This window comes from Camelina sativa, chromosome 2 (genome assembly GCF_000633955.1).
Source record: "Camelina sativa cultivar DH55 chromosome 2, Cs, whole genome shotgun sequence".
In the NCBI taxonomy this organism is placed as follows: Eukaryota; Viridiplantae; Streptophyta; class Magnoliopsida; order Brassicales; family Brassicaceae; genus Camelina; species Camelina sativa.
In genome coordinates this window covers 3868528-3882170 of record NC_025686.1, presented here as the reverse complement: position 1 = coordinate 3882170, position 13643 = coordinate 3868528, and the positions used below count along the sequence as shown (strand labels likewise).

At 34.1% G+C, this 13643-nt stretch overlaps 3 protein-coding genes across 3 annotated transcripts; 2 read left to right on the top strand and 1 right to left on the bottom strand.

The window, feature by feature from the left end:
• LOC104716979 (probable F-box protein At4g22030) lies at positions 3949 to 5232 on the top strand. The gene has a single exon (XM_010434477.1). It carries the CDS (start codon positions 4014 to 4016, stop codon positions 5220 to 5222), a length of 1209 nt encoding a protein of 402 aa, XP_010432779.1. The 5' UTR covers positions 3949 to 4013; the 3' UTR covers positions 5223 to 5232.
• On the bottom strand, positions 5506 to 8470 carry LOC104716968 (cysteine-rich receptor-like protein kinase 36). Its single transcript, XM_010434465.1, has 7 exons — positions 7537 to 8470; positions 7338 to 7463; positions 7124 to 7245; positions 6828 to 7038; positions 6497 to 6734; positions 6224 to 6362; positions 5506 to 6152 (listed from the first exon to the last, which is right to left on the bottom strand). Exons 1-7 carry the CDS (start codon positions 8357 to 8359, stop codon positions 5832 to 5834), a joined length of 1980 nt encoding a protein of 659 aa, XP_010432767.1. The 5' UTR covers positions 8360 to 8470; the 3' UTR covers positions 5506 to 5831.
• On the top strand, positions 10428 to 13216 carry LOC104716962 (cysteine-rich receptor-like protein kinase 37). Its single transcript, XM_010434453.2, has 6 exons — positions 10428 to 11429; positions 11702 to 11826; positions 11911 to 12121; positions 12213 to 12450; positions 12523 to 12691; positions 12776 to 13216. Exons 1-6 carry the CDS (start codon positions 10466 to 10468, stop codon positions 13055 to 13057), a joined length of 1989 nt encoding a protein of 662 aa, XP_010432755.1. The 5' UTR covers positions 10428 to 10465; the 3' UTR covers positions 13058 to 13216.

Below are 13643 nucleotides of genomic sequence, written 5' to 3'. Positions count from 1 at the left end.
GTCCCATTAAACAATATGTTTTCCTCACTAAAATCTACTCCATCCAATACTTATTATTCCATTTTCTAGAGAGAAAAAAATGTTGCACAAAAAAAAAAATCTAGGTTTTCTATATTTTTTTAATAAGTAATTAATGACAAATTGTAAACTTCAAAAAAGAAACTGAATATTATCGATTGAAATTTGTTAATAAAAAAAATAATGCAACTAAAGTCAGTTTCTAATATGTTTTCTTAATGTGTTTGAAAATCCTAAAATATGGATTAATTAGGGAGTATTGTCCAATATAACCATTTAATACAGTCCCACATAAATTTTAAACTAATGTACTATTTAAAATTTTCAACAGTAAATGGAAAGAAGGCCGGATTATGATTTGTGGCAATATTTTCATTTTGTTGGATGAAAGAGTTTTTGTTTTGTATTACAATATTGGCCAGGCTGGAGTGTGGAGAATCACTATCCATGAAGATGGAGGCATATCAAAGGCACTTCAAACATTTGGACTGAGCAAAATAAAAGTTAATTATACAGAGATGAGTCTTAAAAAAAGCAAGCAATAACATCATAAATTATATTTATTTACATTTTTGTCTTTTTGGAATAAAAACTGATAAGTAGTCTAAAAAGAAAATTGTAAGACCTTACTATATAATTACTCTGATAGATAATTTAATGTTGTTCTATATATTAATTTTACTTTCATCATCTAAAAGTAATACTTAACAACAAATAATTTTAAAATACCCTATCTTGTAATCCATTTTCAATAATATCCTTATATATATGTATATACAAAATAACTAAATTATAAACCCTAAACTTCAAATACTAAACATTATCTCTCCATCGCTCTTGAATGAACTTGTCTCAACTTTTTTTTGTTTTGTGAATGATATCGTAAATAAAAAATTTAACTTTTATAAATTTTATACTATGGAGTATTGATGTACCATTTTTTCTATTGTTTGCTTTTTTTACTACTCACCTCTGTATATTTAAATTTTATTTTGCTCGGTCCAAATGTTTGAAGTGCCTTTGATATGCCTCCATCTTCATGGATAGTGATTCTCCACAATCCAGCCTGGCCAATATTGTAATACGATACAAAATCCCTTTCATCCAACAAAATGAAAATGTTGCCACAAATCATAATCCGGCATTCTTTCTATTTATCATTGAAAATTTTTAAATAGTACATTAGTTTAAAATTATGTGGGACTGTATTAAATGGTTATATTGGACAATACTCCCTCTGTTCCTAATTAATCCATATTTTAGGATTTTCAAACATATTAGAAACTGACTTTAGTTGCATTATTTTTTTTCGATTAACAAATTCAATCAATAATATTCAGTTTCTTTTTTGAAGTTTACAATTTGTCATTAATTACTTATTAAAAATATATAGAAAACCTAGAATTTGTTTTTTTTTGTGCAACATTTTTTTTCTCTCTAAAAAATGGAATAATAAGGATTGGATGGAGTAGATTTTAGTGAGGAAAACATATTGTTTAATGGGACAAAATTATTTTACAAAATATACCTTGTCAATGCATCTATGTAACTATTCTATCAAAAATAAAATGTGTATACGTAACTATAAAAGTTGGAAGAGACTTGGCCATGTTTTTCACTCTTCTTCTCATTTGTAAAACACAGAACACATGACATATATCTTGATTATGGAGAAAAGAGTAAATATATTTTGATTAATTATAAGGACCCCATGCTATACATCAAACCTCTGTTTGATCATCGAGGATTGAAGAAGAGTACCATCATATCAAGAAACTTGACGATCTGTTTTCCTCTTGCAGCGATGATGATAAGTTAGAACAGATCTAGAATTTGAGAGTAAACTTAAGTCCAAGTATTTAAGTAAATGTCTACCTATGGCTATTTAGATGTTACTCTTAGGTTCAAAATATTTTATTGACAGTTACAAATATTTTATTGACAATTACAAATATTTTATCTAAATTTAATAGGATTTAAGTGGAACTAACTAACTTTATTGCCTACTCAATTAATGAAAGAAAACATTATATGATTTTAAAATGTGTAATAATTAAGGTTTATAAAATTACATAAAAGCATAATCATAATCATGTATATAAACTATTTCATTTCTCATCCAAGATATGTTTTTATTATGATATTTTCTTTTATTATAAAATAGTGTGTATTTTTTTCACTTTAATTTAAAGGATGAAAGTCAAATTAAATAAAATGTGTAAAACAAATGTATCAATTATCAGTTATTTATTGGTAAATATTATAGAATATTAAATTTTGTATCAAATATATAATATGAGATTTTATTATAAAACAATTTGATTTTGTTTGACAAAAGAACTTAAGATATAAAAGTGGATTTAAAAATATATGTCAATTGTACCAATTGGATAAGAAAAGTATGATTATTTAGAATTGAAAATGATATAAATTTGTTAAAAAAATAGAAATAAAGATGACAGGTGTCACTAAAAGAGAATGCCAAATGTCATAATGTGAGTAAGAGTCATTATAAATATTATAAAATTTAACATCAATACTCCATAGTATAATATTTATAAAAGTCAAACTTTTTATTTACGAAATCATTCACAAAATCAAAAAAGTTGAGGTAAGTTCATTCAAGAGCGATGGAGAGATAATGTTTAGTATTTGAAGTTTAGGGTTTAGAATATAGTTATTTTGTATATATAAGGGTATCATTGAAAATGGATTACAAGAGAGGGTATTTTAAAATTATTTATTGTTAAGTATTACTTTTAGATGATGAAAGTAAAATTAATATATAGAACAACATTAAATTATCTATCAAAGTAATTATATATTAAGGTCTTACAATTTTCTCTTTAGAAAACTTATCAGTTTTTTTCTTTCCAAAAAAAACAAAAATGTAAATAAATATAATTTATTTTTATTACTTAATGAAAAAACCAAATTAAATTGATTTTGCGGTAACTAAAACAATGGTCATATTATTATAGTAACATATTGTCTAAATATTTTCAACAATTCTGTGTAGTTTAACTTTTTCTCTATCTCAAAAATGACTCTTTTATGAAACATCATACAACATTTATATATTAAAATATTATAGTTAAAACGTAATATTATGAAAATTAATTTTCAAAACATATTAACAATTACATATACATTTCATATGCAATTGAATAGAAATTTGATTCTTTATTTCAAACTAATAATGTATACATAACTCACAGCGTGGGCTACTTTTTAGTATTATATAGAAGGTAAAGGGATTCATATTCGCTGAATTACATAAAACCAATAAAAAACTTGAGAGGAGATCGATGTCTCAAACATACGAAAACACGATATCAAAAAGATGATAAGGTGTTAAAGTAGAATTTGTGTAAGGCTTTTTGTTCATCTCATTAATATAGAGCAAGCGTGCATGGCTCAGCCATGACAACATTTGAAGAAATAGATAAATATAATCGAAAAGCTGTGACAAGTAACGTTGCAGAGTCGTCTTCTTCGGTGAAGATCCCATTTTTTGGATTTTTCTTTATGATTAGTTGATTGATTAGTGTGTTTCTGTGTTTGTGTTGTGTCTAAAAGCAATTTGAACCAAACTCTCATCTACAAACAAAAACCAAAACCGGTTTAATCTCAAATAAACAAACCAAACTAAACCGATACATACCGGCTCGGTTTAAGAGTAATTAAGACTCGTTCTACGAGGATGGCGGGTAAAATTGGGAGGCTTTACGGTTAGACCAAAAACCGCCACAGGAGAAACAATCAAAGCCTAATAAATTCATTAATTGTGTTTTGGTCTTTGGTCAAAAATTTCTCTCTTTGGTCAATTCAATTCCTTTATTTTTCTTGCTTTGTTTTAAGCCTATCATCTAAAACTTATATATACCACACACACACATAACACCTCTCTTCATCCATCAGACGCAAATCACAAAAGCTCATTAAGAGAGAGATTTAGAGAAACCAACGTAACAAAACCATTCAAGAATCATCATATGGCTTCATTACATGTTTCAAGATTAGTTCTTTCTTCTTCTACTTCTTGTTCGAGACCTAAAGCTGCAGTCTCCATACCAAAACTACCGAAGTTTAACGTGTCGGTTCCAAAAATACCGATAAAGAAACAGACTTTATCGGTTAATGAACCGAGCTTTGAGTTTGTAGAAAGTCTTCCTCTTTCGTTGCAACAGAGGAGAGGTTCTGATTCTATCCAAAGGGCGCGTCTCAATGCGGTTCTTGAAGAAGTTATGGATAGGATTGAGATGCATAAGAACATCGGAGATCAACGCAATAATTGGAATTCTCTATTGCTCAATTCTGTTAACATGATCACTCTTACAGCCGCTTTGATGGCCGGGATGGCCTCGGTTAATGCTCACGGTGTAGATTCTGTGACCGCTGTGAAGATAGCTTCAACGGTCTTGTTGACATCTGCTACGGGTTTCGCTGCCTTGATGAGCAAGATTCAACCGTCTCAGCTTACTGAAGAACAGAGGAACGCAACGAGGCTGTTTAAGAGGTTGAGAGTCGAAATCGAGATGTTTCTAAGAGAGAACGAGGAGATTACGGAAGTAGATGTGAAGGTAGTGATAAAGAGAGTCTTGTCTCTAGACAAAGCTTATCCTCTTCCTCTTATCGGAACAATGCTCGAGAAGTTTCCGGAAGAGTTTAAACCGGCGAGTTGGTGGCCTGAAAACAAAGCTAAAAGCCCTAAGACTGGTCTTGCAAACGGGTGGAGTCATGAGTTAGAGGCAGAGATGAGAGAAGTTGCTCATGTCGTGAAGAGCAGAGACGCAGAAGAGTATGAGAGATTAGGTAACGTGGCGTTGATGCTAAACCGGTTCTTGGCTATCTCTGGACCAGTTTTAACCGGAGTTTCGGCAGTGAGCTCTGTTTTTATCGGTCAAGATTCCGGTTTAGCTGGAATCGTGGCGATGACTTGTGCTTCTTTGGCCGCGGTTGTCAACACTTTAGAGCATGGTGGTCAAGTGGGAATGGTGTTTGAAATGTATAGAAACTCAGCTGGATTCTTCTCTCTATTAGAGGAAACGATGAACTCCACAGAGAAGAAAGAGAACGGACAAGTGTACGAGACAAGAGTTGCGGTGAAGCTAGGGAGAAGCTTATCGGAACTGAGAGATCTCGCGAAGAGATCGAATCTTTCTCAAGTTAAGGCCAATGAATTCGCAAGCAAGCTTTTCTAGTTTTTCTATGTTAGAGAGAACATTATTCATTCTTTACATGTATAGATGAATTCATTCATTCAATTCTTTGATTTATTTGTTACAAACAAATTTTTTTTACTATTTCAATTTAAACTTCTAACATGATACTTTGTCCTAATCTTGAGCTTTAAGTTGTAGCCTTGTAGAGGGAGTGGGTATTTTACCAAACCGAAATGATCAAAAACGACCGGATCAAAACCAAAACGAAATTATTCAACTAATTGACCCAATCTAATTTGGGGGTCAAAAATATTACAATAGAAGAACCGAATTTAAATCCATATATTAACTGAAATCTTTATTACAACTTGTATCTTTGATTAAAATATATACTAAATATTTAATTTGATGAATTTAAAAAAATTATTATGTACTTGAATCACAAACCAATCCGAATCAAACTGAACTAGATCCGGTTATTATTCGGTAACAAAATTTCAGTACCGAAATAACCAAATTGAACCGAATTATCCGAGTAAACCACCCACAAACAAGTTTATAAGAACAATGTTTCTTGTATCTTACACTATCCAACACTGCAGTTTCTGTTGCGTAATGTATCTGAGGTCAGAAGAAAAAATGGAAGTTTCACCGAGGATACAACGCTGTAATCGAGACATCGTCCACTGAAAACGGATCTTTGTCTTCAAGGTTATTCATGGATATGTCTGCAGGTTTCACTGAGAGAGGGAGAGTGACAAAAGCAGCTTCTGTAGGTTTAGGTATTGTCAAAGTACCGTCTCTTGCAAGCCAAACTATAACAGTGTTCATGGTTGGTCTCTTTGCTGCATTCTCTTGTACACACAACAAACCAATCTGAATCAACTTTATGATCTCGTTTCTCGGGTTTTCGTTTAAGTAAGGATCGATTATACTCTTAGGCTCTCCTTCGATCCATCTCTTCCATGCCTGAATCAAAAGAAAAGTTTCTTTATAGGAATTGACAAAATAGATAAAATGTTATCAAGAAAGAAGCTTACAAAAGCTGGAAGTCCTTCTGCTTCGAAATTCTTGTTTTTTTCACCGCTTATTATCTCCAAAAGCATAACACCGAAGCTGTAAACATCAGATTTAGCAGAGAATTGTCCGTGTCTCACGTACTCCGGAGCCATATATCCACTGCAAGAACAATAATTACATTAGTGACGATTCTAATACAAAGAATCTCTATATCTTGCCTGCAGGAATCTGGTAAAAACAGAGCATTCATGTCTAAAAACAGAGCATTTATGTATGAAACAGAGAATACTAACTAGGTTCCAACTACTCTGCTTGTCTCTCCTCGAGTCTCATCCATGTTAAACAACCTCGCCATCCCAAAGTCTGCAACTTTAGGGTTCATCTCAGCGTCTAGAAGGATATTGCTCGCCTTCAAATCGCGATGAATAATCCTTAGTTGAGAATCTTCATGGAGATAAAGAAGCCCTCTTGCAACTCCTTCTATGATTCTGTACCTTACATCCCATGTAAGAAGCCAACGTTTGTCCTCGTCTACAGATTTTGAAAGAAAACGTACGTTATTTCTTTTTACTAATGTAAGTATTGTGACAATACATACATTACACTGGTCATGTGAAGGCTTACCGAAGATGAAGTGATCAAGACTTGAATTAGGCACATGCTCGTAGACAAGAATCTCTTCATTTCCTTCATTACAGAATCCAAGAAGCTTGACTAGATTCCTATGTTGGAGTCTTGTCAAGAGTAATACTTCATTCTTAAACTCTAGCTCTCCTTGTCCTGAACCTCTAGCTAATCTCTTTACCGCTATATCTTGCCCGCTCGGTAATATTCCCTGAGACAGGTGTAAGTCTGTAAGATCATTGAACCAAAGATTTTGATAAGATGCTTCTGTGAGGAGGTTTAATGAGATTTCTTACCTTATAGACAGATCCAAATCCACCTTGGCCAAGCTTATTTTCCGGAGAGAACTCATCGGTTGCAATTAAGATCATGCCAAGATCAAAACTTAACATAGATTGACCATCAGAGTCAGAGTTCTCTGCACATACACAGTATAAAGGTATTCCTTAAGAAAAAAAAAACTCCAAAACTTTTCAACAATTTACTCAAAAGTCCTGAAACTAAACTCACTGTTGATTTCAGCATAAATCCTCCTCCGCATTCGGTGGTAAGCAAGCACGAAAGCAACAAACACGGAAAGATTAATGAACGTAGGAACAACAACAACCACAACGCTCCATGGTTGAAAAATTCTTCCTGAAAAACCCCCAAAAGGTTAAGTTTTATATATGAAAAGTTGAAAACGAAGTGAACTGATCAGCTAAAGTACCTTTCTTCTTAACCCGAGAGTCTTCTCGAGGTTGAGGAGGTCGAGGAGGCGCGGAAACTCTCTCTAGATTATCGAAAGCTCCTACGAAACGGTACAAATCCCATCGGAAAAAACAACTAGGGCGTGAAACTGTTCCGCCTACTCTGTCCCGGTTATGTTCTTGATTATATCTAACATTCTCTCTCAGGCAAAGATTACAGTCACTTGAAGATAAATCAGGTGTGCATTGCATCAACATATAAACTTCAGGAGTGTCTGTAAACTCTGCACTTGAGACTTCATAATACTTCAACACCGAGGACTCATCAGCCGTGGATGCAACCTCAACTGTTCGATTGGCCATGGCGGAAAACTCTAGGCTAATTCGGGTCAGATTCGAAGAAGGGGGAAGACTCGAGTGAGGAACATTCCCAACTTGCTCAAGCTTTAGTTCGCCAAATTTTTGGACATTTGAGTAGCGTACTAGGCAAGAAACGTTTGCATCGTTTTCGGAATCCCAATGATATGCTTCTGTTTTGCCTTGGCATTGAGTTAAAAGATTCCTACTTGCTCTATCAACGCAGCGACGACAAGCCTTTTCTTCGTAGTGTTTTCGACAAAGAGCAAGAGCGTAAACTCCACCTCGTGAAGCGTTGTAGAAACCGCGTTCTCTGATAACGTTTGATTCAAGAGTAGGTAATAGAGCGTCGAGGTTTTCGCCATAGGTTGTGTTTAGAGGGAAGTTTTCATCGCCGCAGATGAAGGTAGTGTGAACGCCACTGATGGTTAAGAGGATGAAGAAGAGAAGAAAACAAGGGAGGTGAAAAAGAAAGGATTTTTCCATTCATATAAATAATCAACGTTTGATTATCAGAAAACCTTTAGCTAATTTGGCTTCACATAAATAGATTTTGATTCGTAAATTTTCTTTTGAGGATCGATCAAACAAGAGAGACTTTTCTGTGTTGTCATTTCGTTTTCACAAATGAAGAAACCTTGACTATTAGCACAGGCGGCAAAGACTTTTCTTTTCCTCAAATTACGCTTACGTAAACGATACGTCGAACACTTCGTTGTCCTTATGCCTTAAGTGGACACAACGACGTCGTTTCACGTTCCAAACAATATAGAAACGTACGACAAGGAGATATCAATGGAGTGAAAGCGTACTACGTCGGGTTTCATAAATTGTCAAGGATCACAAGGACAATGAAAGTCAAATTCGAAGACCAAAAATGGTTTCATACTTACATGACTGATTCCTCATATAACAATTGCTTCGAAGACTGGAACTCTGGAAGTCTACGGACTACGGGGACGCAAATGCATTAAATATTTAATCATGAAAACAAAGAAAATCTAATTACATGGTTTGAAAGAGTAAAACTTGTGAGCTTTTGTGATTTAAAGATTTTCTTGAAAAGACTGAAAAAGTAAGGTCAATACTTGCTAGTTTAGTTTGTTGTATTATATGTATCATAAATTAATTGGTGTTAGATTTGGCGATACATCTCAAGCCACCAAATGAATGATATAGTCTAGTAGTATTGAGATTTGAGAACACTAGTTAAAGTTACTATAACAAACAAAAAAACTATCTCTAGCAAATTCAAGCATGTGAGAGAACTTGAATTCGGTTCAAGTTCAGTTTACTTGACGATTATGTGTTTGGTTTTAAGGCTTATAGTCATTTACCTCCAACTCAATTTGCCAGATACAACAAATATAAGATGTTTACAATCCTATATGAAAACAATATGTTAGCCAGAGATGGTTAATTATTCGTTCATGATCATGTTGTCTTATCAATAATCTACAGCCATCAAATTAATCTTTTTGAATATTAATATACGTTCAGTAGTACGTACTATGTCTCTAATTAACATAAGAGTTTTTGAATAGCCGGCATAGCCAATCAAGGTCTGGTAGGTTAACTAACTGCTATAGGTTAATTTTTTTTTTTTTTTTTTTTTTTTTTTTTTTTTTTTTTTTTTTTTTTTTTTTTNTTTTTTTTTTTTTTTTAATATGTGAATCCATCATTATGTCGATTTAAATTTCCTTCCTTAGCATAATGAACGGTAAGAATTATTTCCTTTGACATTATTTAGGTTGAAAAGTTTATCTATACCTCAATTTCTATTATGCGGGAAAACACAACTATCTAAAAAATCGAATTTCGATAAAGAAAACTTTTAACCATTTGACGCTGACGGAAAACATTTTCTGAACGGTAACATTTTTTTAGTTACCTCATATTAAACCACACACACTAACTAGTCTTTTTGTATCTGATTCTCACATTGCACAAAAGGGAGGATATTGTGTATCAGGGGCGGATCTGTATACTAGGTGGGGCACGTGCCCCATACACATTTATAAAACCGGTTTAAGTAATGAACTAACAATATTAGTTTCTTAGTCCATTTGGTAAGAGTGCCCCATACTTCTTGAAAGGACAAGGGTTAGAATCCAACAATATGCAGTTAGAACTCAAATTTTTTATATTTTTCTGTTTTCCTATTGCTGAAAAATTTTTTGTGCCCCATATTAATTTTCTCCCTGGATCCGCCACTGTTGTGTATTATATATTGAAATTACTACGAAATTGTGTTACACAACTTATTGAAATCACTACAATTATGAAATTGTGTTACTTCACAACTTATTTGTAACAAGTGCTACTATATACCACTAAAAACAACTTAAACAAGACTACTTAAAGTCATACAAACAAAACAAACAGATAAAACTAAAACTAAACCCAGTCAATGTCCTATGTTCTAAGTCAATTGGTACGTACCATTTCATTATAAAAATAAAATAAAAGAAATAGTGGTACCATTTCTCACGACATATATTAAGTTGCAATGAAGTGTTATAAATTAACGTCTCATATCATAATAAAATGAAAACAAAAACCCTCAGATCTTGCAACCCTATCAATAGTAAAATGGGAAAGAGTTGCCTTGTGACTACTTTTCTCTCGCTTCTCCTTCTCTTCCTTCAAACCCCTAAATATGTTAATGCCAGTTTCATCTGCTACGGTGACTTTTTCAATAATGTTAACTACGGCGTCAGTCGAGACTTCCTCTTCTCTTCCCTTCCTTCAAACGTCGTTGCTAACGGCGGTTTCTACAACGCGTCCTTTGGCAGAGAATCTAAAGACAACAGAGTCCACGTTGTTGCCTTATGCAGACGAGGCTACGAGAAGCAAGCTTGCAAGACATGTCTCGAACATGTGATTGACGACACAAAATCAAAGTGTACTAATCGAAAAGAGTCTTTCTCCTGGGTCACTGATCAATCCGACGACGTTTCTTGCTTTCTACGTTACACCAACCGCTCAACTTTTGGCAAACTCGAGCTCTCACCAAATGTTATTAACCCTAACCCAGACAACTTAGATTCATCCATATCCAAGAACATGATCATGTTCAGTGAAGAATGGAATGCAATGGTTAACCGGACGCTCGAGGCTGCTTCCACCGCTGAGACTTCCTCAGTCCTCAAGTACTATAATGCCACAAAAACAGAGTTCACACAAATTCCAGATGTTTACGCGTTGATGCAATGCACACCTGACCTATCGCCAGGCGACTGCAAGAGATGTCTAAGAGAGTGTGTGAATGACTTTCAAAAGCGGGACTGGGGAAAACGAGGAGCTGGAATTAGTCGTCCTAGCTGTTATTTCCGGTGGGATCTTTATCCTTTCTATAAAGCTTTTGATAATGTTACAAGAGTTTCTGCTCCTCCTCCTCAAGCTTCTTCGACTATTCTTGACTGCGGGAGAGACAAAAAAAGATTTCAAGGAAGCAACATTGCAATTATTGTGGTCCCAACGGTTATAAATCTCTTCGTATTTGTGGTTCTAATACTTTCTTGGAAGAGAAAGCCGTCCCACACCGGAATCAATGGTAAAGTCTTTTAAGATCTTGAAACTCAAAACCAACTGGTAATGAGTGGATAGACATATATCTTTTATACACTTTTTCTCAAGGAAGACCTAACACGTTCTCTCGAGATGATGATTTATTTTTGTTATTCATTATGAAACTTGACTCCCTCTTTTTACCGATTAGATCCGTTTGGATATATTGAGCTCTTAATCTTATGTGAACATATGAAGAAAAGGAAAATAATAAAATCCTTTTTAACATGTTTTGACAAATTTTGTGATGATGTGCAGAGGCTTTGGATTGGAATGATGGTCAATCTATGGTACGTTTTGATCTTGGTATGATATTAATGGCAACCAATAACTTCTTTCTAGAAAATAAGCTTGGCCAAGGTGGATTTGGATCTGTCTACAAGGTAAAGAAACTAGCTATAGAATCCTAACAAAATCTTTAGTTGGGTTAGTGGTCTTTTATTATAGCATGAGAATGGTTATTTCAGGGAATATTACCGAGTGGGCAAGAGATAGCGGTAAAGAGATTAATAAAAGGTTCAGGGCAAGGAAATATGGAGTTCAAGAATGAGGTTTTACTTTTGACAAGGCTCCAACACAAGAATCTGGTCAAGCTTCTTGGGTTTTGTAATGAAAAAGATGAAGAGATTCTTGTCTACGAGTTCGTTCCCAATGCAAGCCTCGACCGCTTCATATTTGGTGAGCCTTTCAAGAGATCCATGCATCTTTTTGTGTACTATGTTTATAGCAAACAATATGAATAAAAAAACTGTTTCTTTGAGATCTGTAGATGAAGAAAAACGCCGGATTCTGACATGGGATGTGAGGTACACAATCATAGAAGGAGTTGCAAGAGGGCTTCAATATCTCCATGAAGATTCTCAGTTGAGGATTATTCACAGAGATTTGAAGGCAAGCAATATCCTTTTAGACGCAGATATGAACCCTAAGGTTGCAGACTTTGGGATGGCGAGGCTGTTCAATATGGATGAGACTCGAGGACAGACAAGCAGAGTAGTTGGAACATAGTAAGTAGCTCTATTTTTATTTTTAAAGATTCTTTCATAAGCATCACCATTAATATGATTTGGTTAATGCAGCGGATATATGGCTCCAGAATACGCGACATACGGACAATTCTCAGCTAAATCTGATGTTTATAGCTTTGGTGTCATGCTTCTAGAGATGATATGTGGTAAAAGCAACAAAAACTTGGAAAAAGAAGAAGAGGAAAAAGAAGAAGAGGAAAAAGAAGAGCTCTCAGCTTTTGTAAGCTTCTCACTTTATATCTATCATCTTTATACTTCTCATTCTTCTTCATCTTCTTATTGAACTTTTAAAAATCATTTGCAGGTATGGAAGAGGTGGATTGAAGGACGATTTGAAGAGATCGTTGATCCTTTGGCTGCTCCAAGTAACAACATCTCAATAAACGAAGTAGTGAAGCTCATCCACATAGGTTTATTGTGTGTTCAAGAGAATGTTTCCAAAAGACCTAGCATGACTTCAATCCTCTTTTGGCTTGAAAGACATGCTAACACCACCATGCCTGTGCCCACACCTGTTGCTTTACTTACACGGCCATCACCCTCACCATCACCATCGCCATCACCATCACCATCCTCGTCACTGTGATGCTAATAAGCATGCATTCAAGCATGTATGTAGTATACCTCGTTCTCTCTGTACAATAAATGGCAGATATTGAGAAAAAGATTCCGTGTAGTCTAAGCAAACTTATGTTTATTTTAGTGGTAACCTCAACTATTTGTCGAACGCGTTTTCATACCTAAACTTCAGTACTTTTCAAATAACAATCTGAACGGTGTTAAAATTTAAATTTGCTACGTTAACTATATGAACTGTTGTCAATTTCAACATTTGTTCAAACAATGTTAAATCAGAATTTAACTGAATTGAGTTAGACGACCTGTGACGTCCATGTGATACTAAAACTTACTAAAACAACGTCATATTGGTCATTTCGTAGCTACCATAACACACCAAAAGTTACCAAAACGACGTCGTTCTAATCAATCTTAGTGTCACATGGACGCCAAGAGTCATCTGACTCACCACCGTTAAAAATTTAGGAATTCGTTTTTTTTTTAATTTGAGGACTATTGTGGCTATTGTTCTTAAAAATCATAGCAAAAAAAAAATTGAGCATTTTATATTATATTTAAATTATAGTATATTCGATAGATTTTTGAAAACAATA

Bases quoted from the DNA above. Each gene is read 5' to 3' on its own strand.
- LOC104716968 (XM_010434465.1), bottom strand. From the start codon at position 8,359: ATGGAAAAATCCTTTCTTTTTCACCTCCCTTGTTTTCTTCTCTTCTTC. The intron at 6,735-6,827 runs GTAAGCCTTCAC...CAAAATCTGTAG, and splicing joins TCTTGATCACTTCATCTTCG to ACGAGGACAAACGTTGGCTT. The intron at 6,153-6,223 runs GTAAGCTTCTTT...CTTTTGATTCAG, and splicing joins CAGAAGGACTTCCAGCTTTT to GCATGGAAGAGATGGATCGA.
- LOC104716962 (XM_010434453.2), top strand. From the start codon at position 10,466: ATGGGAAAGAGTTGCCTTGTGACTACTTTTCTCTCGCTTCTCCTTCTC. The intron at 12,122-12,212 runs GTGAGCCTTTCA...TGAGATCTGTAG, and splicing joins CCTCGACCGCTTCATATTTG to ATGAAGAAAAACGCCGGATT. The intron at 12,692-12,775 runs GTAAGCTTCTCA...AATCATTTGCAG, and splicing joins AAGAAGAGCTCTCAGCTTTT to GTATGGAAGAGGTGGATTGA.
- LOC104716979 (XM_010434477.1), top strand. From the start codon at position 4,014: ATGGCTTCATTACATGTTTCAAGATTAGTTCTTTCTTCTTCTACTTCT.